Below are 15,869 nucleotides of genomic sequence, written 5' to 3' on the forward strand. Positions count from 1 at the left end.
TCAAACAGTGCGACACTTGGGGTGTCCTCTGCAGGGGCAAGAGATGGACTTTGGTGGTCCTTGTGCACCTCTTCCAAGTCAGGTTATTCTATGATCCTGTTTAGCACAAGGGACATCTAGGACAAGTAACATCTTTTTGTACTGAAAGAGGAGAGACTTAGATTAGAAATTAGGAAATGAGAAAGAAATTCTTTACACAGAAGGCAATGAGACACTGGAAAAATTTGTGCAGAAGCTGTGGATGCCCCATCCTTGGAAGCGTTCAAGGCCAGCCTGGGTGTGTTCTGAGAAGCCTGATGGAGTGACTGGCATCCCTGCCCACGGCATGGGGTTGAACTAGGTGACTTTTAAAGGCCCTGCCAACCCAAGCTATTCTGAAATTCTGTGAAATACACAAAGGATTAGCAAGGAAGATCTCCATACAAGTATGGTATGGTATACATGTATGTAGTAAAAAGAGAAAGGTATGTGTGTATATAAAAATGCTTATAAACTAAATCAAAGCATAAATTAGTACTGAAATACTTTAAATTTTTTTCTTTATTTTCTTTTCTTTTTTTTTTTAAGGTAAAGGACAGAGATTTTTGTATGTCAACTCATCTGCCCAGAAGGAAGGAAACAGAGCAAGGATAATTACCACCAAATTCTTCCCAGCTAGTCTTGGGGTCTGTAGAGTTCGCTTCTGGTTCTGGATGTTTCCTTCTAGGCAAACAGGAGTCTTAAAGGTAAAAGTCTACTACATTATGGCATAATAATACTTGCTTTAGTACTATTTGCATTTTTGTGTCTAGGATTAGCAAAATTCCAGGAATTTATATTAACAAAACTTCATCACAACTTACTGCCACTACACAAATCTTCTCCTGATAAGATCAAGTGACAGTTCTGCTTTAGTTTTACCTCCACTTGAAGTCCTTTCACTACATGTGTAAGAATTAACATTGCACATTTGACTAGTATACTAAAACCTACCCAGTACCAGCACAGTTCTCTGCAGAATTTACTCTAACATAACACAGAGACAATTTCTAATGTTTAGTGGTTTAAATTATATGTTTTGAAAATGTTAGTGCTTTATTAAAACAACTGGAAATATGTTGTTATTAACTGTATTCATAATATAGCCCAAGTTTCCATGAAACTGTCATCTTGCTGTTCCCCAAGCATCCTTAACAAGTACACTTTTGGTTGTTAAGTAATCCAGTAACAGTCCAAGCAGGGATGTGACTCCTTGGCAGACAGTTCAATAGTTCAATTCATGTGACTCACTGCATAAATACGCTGCACAGTTCCTTTTAAGTGACCTGAGAAAGACCCCTATCTGTGAGGTTTGTTAAATTTTGAAAATAGAGGTAATGTTTGGGTTTTGTTTTTTGGGTTTTTTGTTTTGTTTTGTTTTTTTTTTTTTTTTTTTTTTTTTTTTGTCAGTACAGAATATAAGCTAGCCTATGTTAAAAGTCAATATTTTTGTAGTCTTGGACATTGAATTAAGTCAGTAAGTTTTTTACCACTGTTTTCTCCACTGGAAAAGACAATCATAGCACTGCTCCATGGGATTATAGTGCAATTAGGCTGGAAAGGCCTCAGGTGGTATCTTGTCCAACCCCTTGCTCCAAGCAGAGTCAGCTACAAGATGATGCTGGCTGGCTCAAGAATTTACCCAGTCTTGCAAATGTCCATAAATGGAGACTACTCAGACTCTAGGGGCAACTTGTGTCACTGGTAAACTTTCCACTATCTTCTCCTTACATACAGCCCAAGGATAATGTTACTCTTCATTCCACCTTTTTTTTTCTTTCATTTTTTTCAGTAATTTTTTTCAGGATAGGATTTGCATATCAGTTTTATCTCTACACCTAGTTTATTACTCTGAGTATTACTGTAAATTTACTTATTGATAAAAAATCCCTGCATTTCATGAAGTTCATATAAGCAGCAGTAAAAAGCAAATATAAATTCCTTTTTTTGACCTGTTGATAGCTGAAATACTGTGAGATTATCTATGATTAACTATCTGTTTAAATTCAAGTATCCTGGACCTTACAGCATGCAAGATTGATGATGAGATCCTTTGAAGAAGCTTTTGAATGTTTTCAAGCATCACAGAACACTTAGCATTTGTGAATAAGTAGATGTGTGTGGCCTGTGTGAGTTAGCAGGCAGACAGCCAGAGCTGCTTTTTAATTGGACTTTTTCTTTTTAAGAAGACTAGTTTAATTTCCTCTAATTGCCTCAATTTCATAAAGAATTGTCTTACTCCCACATACAAATAATATTCCCTGTTTATGGCTTTGCTACATGTGCTCTTAGATAGAAACCTATTCACAACAGATTGAGGCACTCAGCAAGGAATATCACCTCATCACAGAATCAATTTACCTCTGTGGACATTTTGCTTTTTTCTATCAAACTAATAAGCTACTCAGAATCAACTGTTGCTGTTATTAAATCAAGAATATAAATTAACTGTACCCATTCAAGTGAAAAAGGAAAAAGCCTAAAAAGAAAGAAAGAAAAAAAAGCAATAAAATCAACAGCCCAAAACTTCTGAAACAACAGCTCTGTGAAGATTTTTTTTTTCCAGTTTGCACTGGAGGTGAAAGAAGTCAAACTGTAATAGGAAGTTTGAATAATGTGCCAGAATATAATAACATCAGTACAAAAGCTGATATAGTTCTTATCTGAAAGACAGCTATCTGGTCGAGTCTGAATTTAAAAAAATAAAAGGACTGCAGATATGGGATATACTGAGATGTGTGATTAAAATGCCATACTAGGAATCAGTAAAAGAAAGATTAAAATGAACATTGTAATGGTATAGGAAATAGACATGGTAGAACTACACAAAATAGTGGAAAGTTACAGGAACAATCCCATTCTTACTCAGAAAAGGAACTAGTCACCGAGGAAAGGGGAAAAGGAACTTGAAATGCTTCAGTTCTGTATTCACAATGCACATTTCAATTGCACAATTCTATTGTCACAAACTGTAATTTGTTCATAGGGAAACCAAAAGTCTGGGCTATAATTATTATTTTTAGAAAGGACACAATGTTTACAGCAACTCTTGCATTAACATAGAATGGATGCTATTTAAAAGACATCTGAATACTCCTGCTTCCGGACTTCAATTAATCATTAATCAAGAGGAGAAAAAAAATTGCTTTGTAATGACTAAGAACAAACCCACTAGCTTTCCTTAGAGGCATTTGGTAAGAGTCTTTGAAAGGGGAGTTATCCAGTACTAAATACAAGCCTGGTCTAATATCAATCAATATGTTCTGGACAAAAATGCCTCTTAATACAAACAAATGTTGCTGCATTATGCTGTGAATGTAAATTTAAAAAACCTCACATTTCTCTTTGCATTCTTATGACTACTTTGTAGAATTTAATGGTGTAGGAGAGCAGTTTCAGCAAAAAATGAATGTGGTTTTCACATCTGTTTCTTCCCAATGGAAATTCTATTGATCATCTGTCAGTTAGACTGAAAACACTCAGTGTTTATTGTGCTTCTCTGCCCAGAAGTCTGTCATACTCATACAGTGGAGAATTAAAACTGAAATTAATACCTGATGTGATAGTATAGCTAATATAACAGTTTTCTGCCTTTGTATTTGTTGATACTAAAAGAGCTGATTTATAATAAATTTTGGTATAAAACAGGTCACTTTTACTCAAAAAACCTAAATATTTTATTACTTCAAACTAATGTTTAGGAAAAATTTTTATTACTTCAAACAGAGGTTTAGGGGAATAAAGAGAAAAGAGGTAATTGTTTAAGTGCTTCTCTATTGGGACAATGAAATATAATAAAATTTTTTAATCTGATTTGTGAACTTAGAAACAATTTCAGAGCGTCTCTGATGGCACTTGTGCCCAAGGAAGATATGTGATGATGACTTCTGGTGAACATCAAGAGTTCAAAAGCATGATCTTAAAGATGTAAAGCACAAAACCTAGCATCATTATTCACTGGAGTCAATGGAAATTTTCCTCAGCTGACACAAGTCTCTGGTGCCTAATGAAGTGAAAATACAGGTTCTCTTTCTCAAGATTTTCCTGTTTCCTCAGCTGGCAATTAAAGGCTCTAAGTTCTTAGTGGTTGGTGAATTCATCTCTTATTATGCACCCTTCAGACCTGCGTTGCTTTCTTATTTATTCGGCAATTCAGGTGGAATGTAGTACCTTCCAGCATTCCAGCTGCTAGATTCAGGCAAGATAATATATCATATTAAAAAGTCAGGATGAGGGTACAGGATAGCCATGAGTTGTAAGTGCTGATTAACAAATAGAAAATTGTTTATATTTTTATGACCTTAAAAAGTATTTTTCATATCCCCAAAATGAAATAGAAGCTGAAAAATAATTCAGAAGTTTCTAACACACAGTATATTCTGTGGAGAATTAGAACTAAGTCATGACTTTAAGGCGGTAAATAGGATTTTCTAAAGAATGTTGTTCTCTGTGGATCAGCTAGATCAGTATTAGGCTGCAGAACAATCTTATCAGACTCATAAATACAGAGTTGTTCAATGGGATTTTGCTACAACTTGTTGTTTGTTTGTTTTGAGGGTTTTGTGGTTTTGGGGGTTTTTTTTGCTTTGCTGATTTTTGTTTGGTGGTTGCTTTTCTTTCATTACATACCATATAATGGGATTCATATAGTGGGATTCATCTTGCCAGCTTTTTTCTCCTGCATATCTTAAGTTGTTTTCACTACCAGGCTAGCCTGAACACTTTAGATAGGATGCTGTGCAGGAAGGTGGTGCTGGGGGTATTAGCACCACAGAGTTGTACCCTTCCAGAGCTCTAGGGAAATCTTATCCATGAAAATTTGCTCGACCTTTCATGTGCTGTATGTGTTTACACAGGCCAGCAAAAGTCTTGTATACACTTGACATTATTCCTGACTCAGAAGATGCTCAAACACTGAGTGACATGGGTAGTCCCAGGAGAGAAGATATTATTATGTTTCTTCACTTTCACTGCGCACAACCTCAGAAGAAATAAGACCTGTATCCCCTGCTAAAGGAACAGAGTCCTTGGGATTCCCATTTTTCTGAACTCTCCTTTAATCTCATTTGACTTAGCATGCATTTTCAGTTATGTGTTATTCTTTTAGAAATTTCATCTAACATTTTTTAGAAGACATATAAGAACACAGACCCTTTCCTGGCATAGTTGTGGATAGAAAAAGGTTTGGAGAACTCAGGTATTCAGGAGTACTTTGGCAAGTAGTGGGATTGAAGCATTACCCCAGGAAGGCACATGACAAATGAAACAGAACTGTTCTCAGTTCAACTGAGATTTCCAATGTACCAGTTTAGAGATTTACACTAAATATCAGCTTCCTCAATTAATTATGCGATTGTTATACACCAGGTTTAAACTTTAGCCTAACTGAGGATGGAGTCACATAAATTATCATAACATGTTAATTAATCCATTAGTAATTACATATCTGCACACCCTTATTCTATGGTAAATGTATGTTACATCTCAAAGGAAAGGAAGGCATGTGAGATGCCTTTGCATCTATGTGAACTGGAGCTGATGTCATCAAAATGTCACACTTAAGACCCAGTTTGACTTGCTGCCATTCCAGACCCACTGGCCAGTGAACACACAGCAGGATTCCTGACTGGTTTATTGCTGGTACTGAGCTTGAGCTGCAGGGTGGATCTGAATGTGCACAGAATGGGTCCTTGCTGCACCTGAGACCAGACTTTGTATGGACACAAAGAAATTTCTCTCTACATAGACCTGTTCAAACAATTATTCTGCCTTGAAACTCTAAGTATGAGAAAATTCTCCTACTAACCTGACCAAAAGAATTGGAAAAAAAATTCTGGCTTTAAACAATGGGACAATCTTTAAGTATCCCATAAGAAAGATGCTAGTATTATCTTCAAATGTTTTGGATTTTTCCCACTTCTCCAATAGCTATTTGTGCAGCTGTGAGACTCAATGAGATATACTGAAAGGGATCCTATCTTAATATTTACCTTCCAAAAGTAAATATCACTGCTTATAGCTAAAGTCATGCTAACATTGTTATTTGCTATAAAATTCCAGATCATCAAGATGGTCATATTTCATGATTGATGAAATAGTGAATGGTTCCAGAGACACATAGAGGTGTTTAACATTGTCCTAACCTCACATGAAGGCTTTCTTTAATCAAGGGTTTCAACTTATTAAGACCACAGAACTGGTAATGTGAAAAACTGTTGCACAGTTTTGAATTTTATTTTATGGGTTGAACCATCTATTTCTGCTGAACACCTGTACTTTTAGCCCTGCAAGAGGTGTGCTTTTAGGAAGACTGTGACAAGATATTGCTGTTACACAGTCCTGTAACCAAAGATCAGGCTTGAAAAAATTTGGTCCTGATTTGAGTTACTCTATGTCAGTATTCTTTCTTGCTCCCTTACTCTAGAAATAATAAAAAAATAACTTGGAAGAGTTTTCAGGCATCATAGATATTTTAATCAATACACCAAGTTCTACAAAGTATGTGGAATTTAGGGTGCCATTTGGGTTTTTAGCTTATTTGTCCCACCAGGTGGACTGGGAGAATCAAACTTACTGAATTATACAGATCATTAGCATGGGTTCAAGTTCATAACTTTCTTGGGCCTCAGGGTTTCTGTTCCATTACTAAACTGGGGCATTCAGTTGGCATCATGAATCTACAGGTCCCTGGAAAATTAGTTTAAGAGAATTATGTTTCTGAAGGTGATGAGAAGGGGATATTGATTATAATACTCAGTCCCTTAAAGAAATGGTTACCATCTGGAATTGTTAGAATATGCTTCCTTTCTTTTCTCCAGTTCCTTTTCTATTTTTTTTTTAACATGGTCAGATTGTATAAGGATTTTATAACACCTGAGTGGGAAAAGCAAATATATCTGTCCAGTTTCATGTTGGCATAAATTCACTAGTTGTTGGTTAATTGGGACTTCATTCATTGCTATACTTATTTCTTTCAGTATTTAAATATTTAATGTATTTTTGTTCATACCTTTGCTAAATATGTTTGCAATAACTTTTTATGACTGTCTCAAACTCTGTATAAATTGCTAGTACCAGATGACAGACTTAAATCCCTAGTTGCTTAGTCTTTTATTTATACCTCTAAAATCTTCACTCAGTCTAACTATAAGGAGGTCACTATGTCGAGATGAAAGGATAGCTCAAGATCCTTCTCAGTTTTTCAGTATTTCTTCAATTTTTAAATTAATTTGGGGTTAAGTCTTTGCTCATTATCTTCGGTATGTCAGGCTGAGACAGTTTGTAGATATTGTAATTAGTGATTGGATTAGCAGTTGGGGTTGGTTTGTTTTTTTTTTTTTTTCACAGTAGCTTTATATTTGAAGCTGAACTAGCATTAGCAAAAATATTCAGCAACATTTGGTCATCACCAATATGAAGTGGGTCTGAGCCATATCTAGGAGGGTCAGTACTGCCCAAGCAGGGAGGTGCACTGCTGCACTTGGGCTGTGTTACTCTCCCAAGCTGCACTCCTCTTGCTTAATGCTGATTCATTCCTGTCATCAACAGGTCTACACAGTTGAAGAACATGGAATGGATATCCTTATGTGGTCTTCTAGCAGAAATGAAGAAAACAAATGGATGTATGGAAGTGTAGTTCTCTCCAGTAACAGCCTTTTCCGAGTTGCCTTTGAGGCTGAAGTAGGGTGGAGTCAACCCACCGAATTTGCTCTTGATGATATTTCTTTCACCCCAGAATGCATTGTTGGAGGTATGCTATTACACAACTATATATTTTACATTTCACTTTTCAGAGGGCGAGGAAAATTGTGGCATTTTGTATTTTTATGTATATCACAGTCACAAAGTCTGACATATTTTCTTTTTCTCAAGGTTTATAGACAACAGTTTTAGTTAGAACTTGAACATACGAATAATTATAGCAACTTAGACTATCACTGGCATTGAGGAGCTGAACCACAGTTGAGTGGAATCTAATGACATTCCACTAGATTTTTCTCCTGTATGAAAAAAGTCAGAGAAGACATTAGTTTGAGATCAAAGGGTTTTATGAGTATTAAGGTAGTTCACAATTATTTTCAAAGAAAGTTTTAGGTTTTTTGATCTTGGCTCTTTTCATAAAATACAAATGTGTACCACATTTGCCTTGCTAACATTTTCTTCAAGTATTTACAATCTCACTTCTGCTAGACAAGTATTTGATTTCTGTAGAAAAATAATTCTAATGTCTTAAAAGGCCCTTGTTTTGTCTGTGAGAAAAGTTTACTCTGCTCTATGGTATCAAATGTAGCATATGATACCATATCAGAAGAAGAAGAACAGTATACATGCAAATACATATTCTGGTAGAAATATCTGCAGATCTCAATGACTAAGGGACAACTAGGAATTATTATTGTTAAATAAATGCCAATATGAAGGTTATAAAAATCTTCTTTGATAACCTTTCTTTTTATTAATACAACTCTTGTTATTCTTGTTGTGTGTGACCTAGTTGTCATGCTGTTCAAGAAACTATTTCTATTATTATTGCCATTGTGATAAGCACCTTCTGGAGGAATTAAACACATGCTGATTAAAGCTTCAAGTGAAATAATATGTTCACATGGGTGACATTTGTTCAGTCTCAAGCTCAATGAGAGTTTTGTTTATTTTCTCTAAATAGGCTCAGGCAAATAATATTTTGGAATGTAATTCAACGAGCTGCAGACTATGTGCATAAACAGACATTTGTTCTGCCCGTATTACGTTAATCACCTTTTTTAGCCACATCTTAAGGATTACATAGGCAGTCTCATGCATAGTATAACATAATAGGCAAATTTTCAAATTATGTATTTTAAGTACCTGTAATTGTGAAATAATCATAACTATAGAAATAAATTAATTTTAATAGAACAACATTTTCTAATGACATTTTTTTGTCCAGAGATTTTCCAGTTGTAGAATACTTTAAAGTATCTAACTTGTATCACAATCTGTTCTTCTTACAAATGTGATATATCATCCATTCAGCCTGAAGAATATTTGTTGGCGTTATACTGTTTACTTACAGTTTGCTGAATAAGTCAAAAACTCATGCCTTATCTACATGCATCAATTGCAACTTGATAGACAATCTTCTTTGCCGACAAAAACTGTATCTGGATGCTGTTACTTAAGATTGGCTTCACACTGTCCTTGGAAGAGTCCTATCTTAATAATCCTTGCTTGCCTTATAGAGCTTGTGAAGAGGCAGGAGAATTACATAAAATCCATGCAATACAATAAACCATAGCAATTTAGGAAATTTATACCACTGCATTTTTAATACTCTTCCTGACAAAGAGCTTCTTAGGAGGAGGTGCTGTTTTTTACTAACTATTGTGGCTAGAGAGCTGCTTAAATATGCAGATGGTAAAATTTGAAGATATTACCTTTAAATAGTATAAAAGCACTGTCCTGTAGATATTTGAGCAAGAACAATTTCTGTAACAAAATCAGTGGGAAAGTTTACCTAATCCACTGTAAATCCTGCTTTGATTGTTGCTCATTATGTTTATTCAAAGACCTAGTTCAAAGAAAAGTGTGTTACCTGCAGTGCAGGTTTTGTGTAGTGTTCTTCTTTTCAGAAGATAGCTATACTACTGCAGATCTTTTTTCCTCTCTCTGTATTATTATATTTCAGCTTGCCTTTAATTACTTTGAGTTTCCAGAGGCAACATGTTCTAAATGGAAGCAATCACAATTTAGCAGGTTGGGAGCTCTAAGTAATAAAACATTGCCAGCAGCTCTAATTCAGTTGTGGTTTTTATGTTTTTAAGTAGTCAGTCCATATTAGCCATGACAGTTTCTAGATATCCAAGAATACTTCTGAACATTTGTCGAGGTAGTGCTAGGTCAAGCTAGGACTACTGCAGAAGCAGCTTGCAGCTGATGCTAATGCAGAGGGAGCTGGCAGTGGCACTGGATCTAGTTCAGAATTAGCTGCAAAATGAGATATATTCACACCACTTTTCAAGGTTCATAACTTTCTGCTGATGAAGTTGTACGAAGATCTTATTTTACATCCTAGGGACCAAAGAATTTAATTGTTAATTAGTTGCAACTATCTTCTTCACATTTGTAAATAACAGCTTGATTTAAAAAAACACAAAATTTTATTTCTATTATGCCTTAATTTTTTTTCAAAATATAAGTTACAAAACATTTCTATTTCTAGTTTCAAATGGAACAAAAATTCCAAAGTATTGAATCAGATTTTATGTTCATTAATGTCTTTCTCATAGTATTTTCTAGCTGAGCTGAAATAGGAGGCATTACAGAAATTCTAAAAATTATTGCAACACCTAATTTAAATCCTAGCATTAACCCAATGATGCCTAATAACAAAACTTTATTCTGCTTATCAAAATCAGAATACTATATTTTGCCACTCATTTGTTACTACAGAAATAAACCAGACTGACAAATTTGGTGTAATTTAGCTAAATAGCACTTCTAACAAATTGGAGCAGGGTTCTTGAGAAATAAATAAATAGCAAATATATTTTGGTATGTCTTCCAGAGATCATCCAAGTGAAATATTTGTGTTTGTGGAGATCTAGTAGAAGAAGGTAAATCTCAGTTCAAAGTCAGCACTGAATAATGTTCCAGCTCTTTTATGCAGTCAAGTTACCTCCAAGGCCCTATTTAGCTGCAACTCTTTGGGAATTTATACCTCTAAATTGTACTGCTTTAACTAATTGCTGAAGTAATTTTGGTTTATCAAAAAGAATATTGTTGACACTTTTAAATGAATATTTAGGATGAATTTTGGATATAAGAACAAGTGCAAATATAGCATGTGGCACCTGAAGCTCCAGAGTATTTGAGAAAACAGTATTTGCTTTTTCACCATCAGTCATGCTTATCACCAGTTCAGTATTAATACTGCTTACCAAAATAATTAATTTGAATAAAATTAATCTGGATGTGCTTCTATGTCTATTCTTCTACTTCACCTTTCCTTATTATTCTCTCTTTTTTAATTACTGTTTTTAGTCTGTGTTTGCTGCATAGTTTATTCCTATAGCTGGTCACACTCTCTGAATTATTTTCTTTCTTTTCTTCTGTTTTGTGAATTACTTTTTATCAACTTTGATAATTTTATTTTAAAATCTTTTTTACTTCTGAGCTTCTTTTTCCATATATTCCCTTATTTATAAAATATTTTTCAAAAACATATCTCTTTAGCCTACAAACTTAGCACATGAGAAAGGACTGTCATTGTTACAAATTTCCCACCACATCCCCCTGCAGCTTTCCTTTCACCTGAAAGATTTGTCTCCAGTAGAATATATTATTATGTAAGGATGCATTGGAGATAAAAGGGCAATTCAAATAGTGCAAAACATTCAGCACAGACAAGACATGGCATCTCTAACACCGTGTAATCTGACCGTGGTGGAATTGTGAATGTAGGAAGTGCTATTTCCCAGACGCAATGGGTCAGGGCTTTTTTCTGATGTCACCATAGTTCTTGGTTTCACCACACAGGTTACCAACAAAAAGGTCAGATTTGCCTCTTAGGACCTGAAGTACTGTAAAATTTTCTGTGATTGTGGGCAGCTTTCACTTAGGTGAAACATTTGCTTTGAAATGTCATAATTCTTCCAAGTCTCCACATTCTTGTGTAGCAAAGCACAAACTAAACCTTCTGTAAAGGTTGTGTATAATCCTTATAGTGAGCAAGCTTTCACTTGCCGTGAAAACACAAATAGAAGAAACAAATCAGAATCTGTGAATTATAAGACAGGTTTTAGCTTTACAGTCAAGCCCAAGGGTATTTTTAAAAATGTGTACAAAGGCATCCCAGTACCCTAAAATCTAACATCCTAGAATTGAATTTTCAATTTATTTGAGCCATCATAAGGCAATCATGAGATATGACAACAGCCATCCCTTTAGATCACTTTCCTTAATTTTCTAGAAGAAATTCAATTCCAAAAATTGTGTGACAAAGGAAATTATGTTCAATCAAATTTAAGATAGATATACTCAGAATTTCTGGTGAGCCACAGTAAATAAGAAAAAAGTTCATCTAGAAATATAACCTGTCTCTAACAGTTCTAGATGTCATGGAAAGAGGATAAGAAAAGGAGAACTATACATACTGTTTTACCCCAATACATTTCCCGTTGGCAGCCATTTGTAACTCAGTCCTCCTGAGCCATATATAGTCTCAGAATAATGATCCTCAAGTTTTTTCTTTCCTTGTGAACTTATCTATTCTCCTTTTAACATCAGGGAAATTTTTAATATTCAGAAATTAAATTATATGCTGCTGCTGCTTATATGAATCTAGGCTTATATTCATGAGTAGAAAAGCTTTAGTGCTTTCTCATTTAGGCCTTGAAATGTATGAAATCTTTATTTCAACCTTGGTGATTCACTCTTTTGTGTGGTGGGTAGGATTTTCTTAAGACATCTCCATAAAGCAGTTTCAAATCTCACAATAGATGCATGCTATAGACCCAGTCCTGAAGTTCCTTCAGAGTGAAATAACTTTTATTTACTTCCAAACAACAGCAGAATATATGTGACGTCATACCAAAAATTGGTGATAGGTGCAGGTTCAAGCATCAAGATGAGAAAGAAGGTGTTCCAAAGGACCAGAGCTATAGGCCATTCTCTTTGCCCAGGGTAGAAGGAAATGAATGTTATAAATGGCTTCTAATTTAAACTCTGTTTATGACTGTTTATAATTTGAACACAGCAGAATGAAAATATAATCTAATACTTTTTCATTGAATGACTTAGTAAAAGAATATTAACTCTGAAAACTATTTCCGTATAGCCAGATAGTGGAAAGAAAGAAAGTGGTAAAATAAAAACCTATGTAGATAATCACCTGATAATGACTCAAGGTTTTCAAAAGCAGCATAAGTCTAAAATAATATAATTTTAGCTGATATGTGGTATCTTGAAGGTAACTAATTTTCAGAAAAAAAATGGGACCAGAATTTCTTTAGAAGTGAATCTCTTTGTGATTTTAGATAAGAAACCACAGAGAAAAGGCATATATGTGTGTAAATACTAATGTCATAACATCTTGCTTAGTTATAATTTGTTTCTCACAACATATATTCATAAAATGACAGAATATCCTGAGTAGGAAGGGACCCAAAAGGATTATCGAGTTCAATTCCTTGTTCTGCACAGATCCATCCCCAAGAGTCACAAAATGTGCCCAACAGCATTGTTCAAATGCTCCTTGAACTCTGTCAGCTGGTGCTGTCACCACTGCCCTGGGGAGCCTGTTCCAGTGCTCAGCCACATACTGAGACTTTTCCTCCCCATTTTATCCCTGCTTCATGAAACAGACTCTTTGAATCCTGATTGTTTATAAACCTCTGCTGCTGCTTTTCCTGCCACAGACTTTAATTTGCTTCAAATCAGGGTCTGTATGTTTTTATGGAAGGACATAATCTTTAACCACATTATTGAATACTATTTTTCTCAGACCTTTCTTTTCTTCAATGCAGAGATGAGACATAATTGAATATTTTTGTTTCTATTTGTACATTTTTCAGATATATCTTTGCAGAATTTCTTATCTTGATGAAGAGTTTTTCTAAACAATATATGGCTCTGGCATCCAAATATTTGAAAAGCATTTGATACCTACCTTCATAGCTACTTATTGCAAAATGTTATCTACCTGGCAAGTAAAAAGAAGATGGGATAAAAAAAAGTTTCTGTAATGTTGAGTAGTATTTTGAAAATGTCCAAGCCATTATTGTTTTCAGACTCACAAAATAAAAAATTCTGAATTGACCAAAAAAGCAAAATATGATTTGGCCAAAATACTTCTCCTGTGCAGACCCTAAATTAACAGACTAACAATAAGTTGTCTTGAATTAGGATAATTTAAAGAGGAGACTCTAAAATGAGTTACATCCCCTTAGTCTTAACCAATTCCTTTCCACCAATAAGGAATGAACACGAGTAGATATAAGTGAAAAAATACCATTTACCTACAAGTGGAACAGCAAAAGGCAAAAAAAAAAAGTAAATAACCACTAGATATAAAATTGCTAAATCACAGGAACCCCACAGGAGCAAAGAGACACCCAAAATGCCGGAAATACCCTTTCCAAGATGGTTCCCATGTATCTTGAAAGACAGAGGGAAAATGGTGCCAGCTCTCTCCCCAGGATGGTGCTTCCCAGGTGGCCCATGGTCTGGGAGGAAAAGGGAGAAATGGTGGTGCCCAAAAAGAACTCTCCCAGGAAGGTAGCAGCTTATGGAGCTGCACTAGTGGCAAATGAAGACCTGCCAGCCTGTGTGGGGTCAGCTCTGCTGCCCACTGCTCCTTTCTGCACCCACAGCACTGCTGGTGCTGATGTCCTGACCCGCTGCTGTTCTGCAGGGAAATCCACTCTGTCGGTGCTGATATGGGGGGAGCCAGCCCCATGGGACCAGCTCAAGCTTCACTGCCTGTGGAATTTGCAAGATTCACTCTAAAGTCGGTTTCTAGTTGCAACATGCAGCTCTTCCAGGTTGCTACAGTGGCAAGCCAATTACCCACGCAAAGGAACCCTTTTGAAAGGGCAGCATTCACCTTCAACACACTCCACCAGGCAAAGAAGGGAGTCAGCTTGGGTGCCGTGGCCATTATATGTAGTTGCTACAGTGGCAAGCCCAGATACCCACACAAAGGAACCCTTTTCAAAGGGCAGCGTCCACCTTCAGCAAACTCCACCAGGCAAAGAAGGGAGTCAGCTTGGGTGCCCTGGCCATTATATGTCCCAGCTGCCCCACAATTCTGGTTCTGGATGTGCTGGGGCTTATAGAGGCAATAAGAGATCGATATGAAATACAATGACATTCTGGGTTACCCATGACAGAAGCGTAACAGACAAACTAGTCAAATTAAACAGCTCAGAAGCCAGCCATTTGCAGATGATTTCATATGCACTCCAGCACTTTTAGTAGATCCCATTTTGCAACAAGAAAAGCATAAATTACATTTTTATCTAATTAAGAGACAGCAACCCAAAAAGCAGGGTGGGTGTTTGTTTGAGCTTTGTGCAAAAAAATAGCTGCATAGTGCAGAGAGAATCTTGTTGAGGGGCGAGCATGCATATGTGTCCGTGTGTCCATGTGTGTGTCCATGTGTGTGTCCATTTGTGTGAATCTGTGTGTCTGTGTGTGTGCAAGTGTGTCTGTGTGTGCCCATGCATGGAGCAACACAGAAAATTCTGCAGCAGAGCAGGACTCATCTGACAAAACCTTAGACAGTCTGTGATCCTTCTCTGAAACTCCCAGAGCCCAGGTGCTGGAAATACTGGAAGGGTTAACTGCCTGAACTGCTGATGCTGATACTACAGTGTTAGATCATGGGGAAAAACACTGTAGAGGAGGCTTAACTTCTGATTTCTTTAAGTTGCAGAGCCAGGGGAATCACTGTTAGCTTGTGTGCTCATGCTTGCAGTGAAGCAGAAATCTCTCTCACATGGAGTTTCTTTCTCAGGGAGAGGGAAAGAAGAAACTCAAGGAGTTTCTTTCCTCAAGGGGAGGAGATGAATCATGAGAGAAGTTGTAGGGGGAGGCTGCTCACAGAAACAAAGGAGGGGAAGAGGAAAGCAGAATGAGTAGCAATAGAGGACTGGAGATATCAGGGATATTTGTGAATAGGTTCTTTAGTCAATTAACATTTCCCTGAAACCAATCACTATATGCTTTAGATCCGTGTTGCTTGGCAAAGATAGGGCATTTATGCATTTTTAAGGGCTAAAACTTGTGATCCAAGGCATAGTACCTTAGAGAGCTTCTTCAGCCTGTTCTTGTACTTTCCAGTGCACAGACCTAGCCAGTGCCAAAAGCCA

The 15,869-nt window shown here is 36.2% G+C and overlaps 1 protein-coding gene across 1 annotated transcript in view; it reads left to right on the top strand.

Moving 5' to 3' along the window:
• The window catches only part of MALRD1 (MAM and LDL receptor class A domain containing 1), a 236,134-nt gene that overhangs the window by 162,749 nt on the left and 57,516 nt on the right, over positions 1-15,869 (top strand). The window contains exons 31-32 of the mRNA XM_039703707.1: positions 568-725; positions 7,567-7,768. Of these exons, the coding sequence (XP_039559641.1) occupies positions 568-725; positions 7,567-7,768 (360 nt within the window). The remainder of the gene's footprint in view (positions 1-567; positions 726-7,566; positions 7,769-15,869) is intronic.

Source organism: Passer montanus, unplaced genomic scaffold, assembly GCF_014805655.1.
Source record: "Passer montanus isolate IOZ18808 unplaced genomic scaffold, ASM1480565v1 scaffold10, whole genome shotgun sequence".
In the NCBI taxonomy this organism is placed as follows: Eukaryota; Metazoa; Chordata; class Aves; order Passeriformes; family Passeridae; genus Passer; species Passer montanus.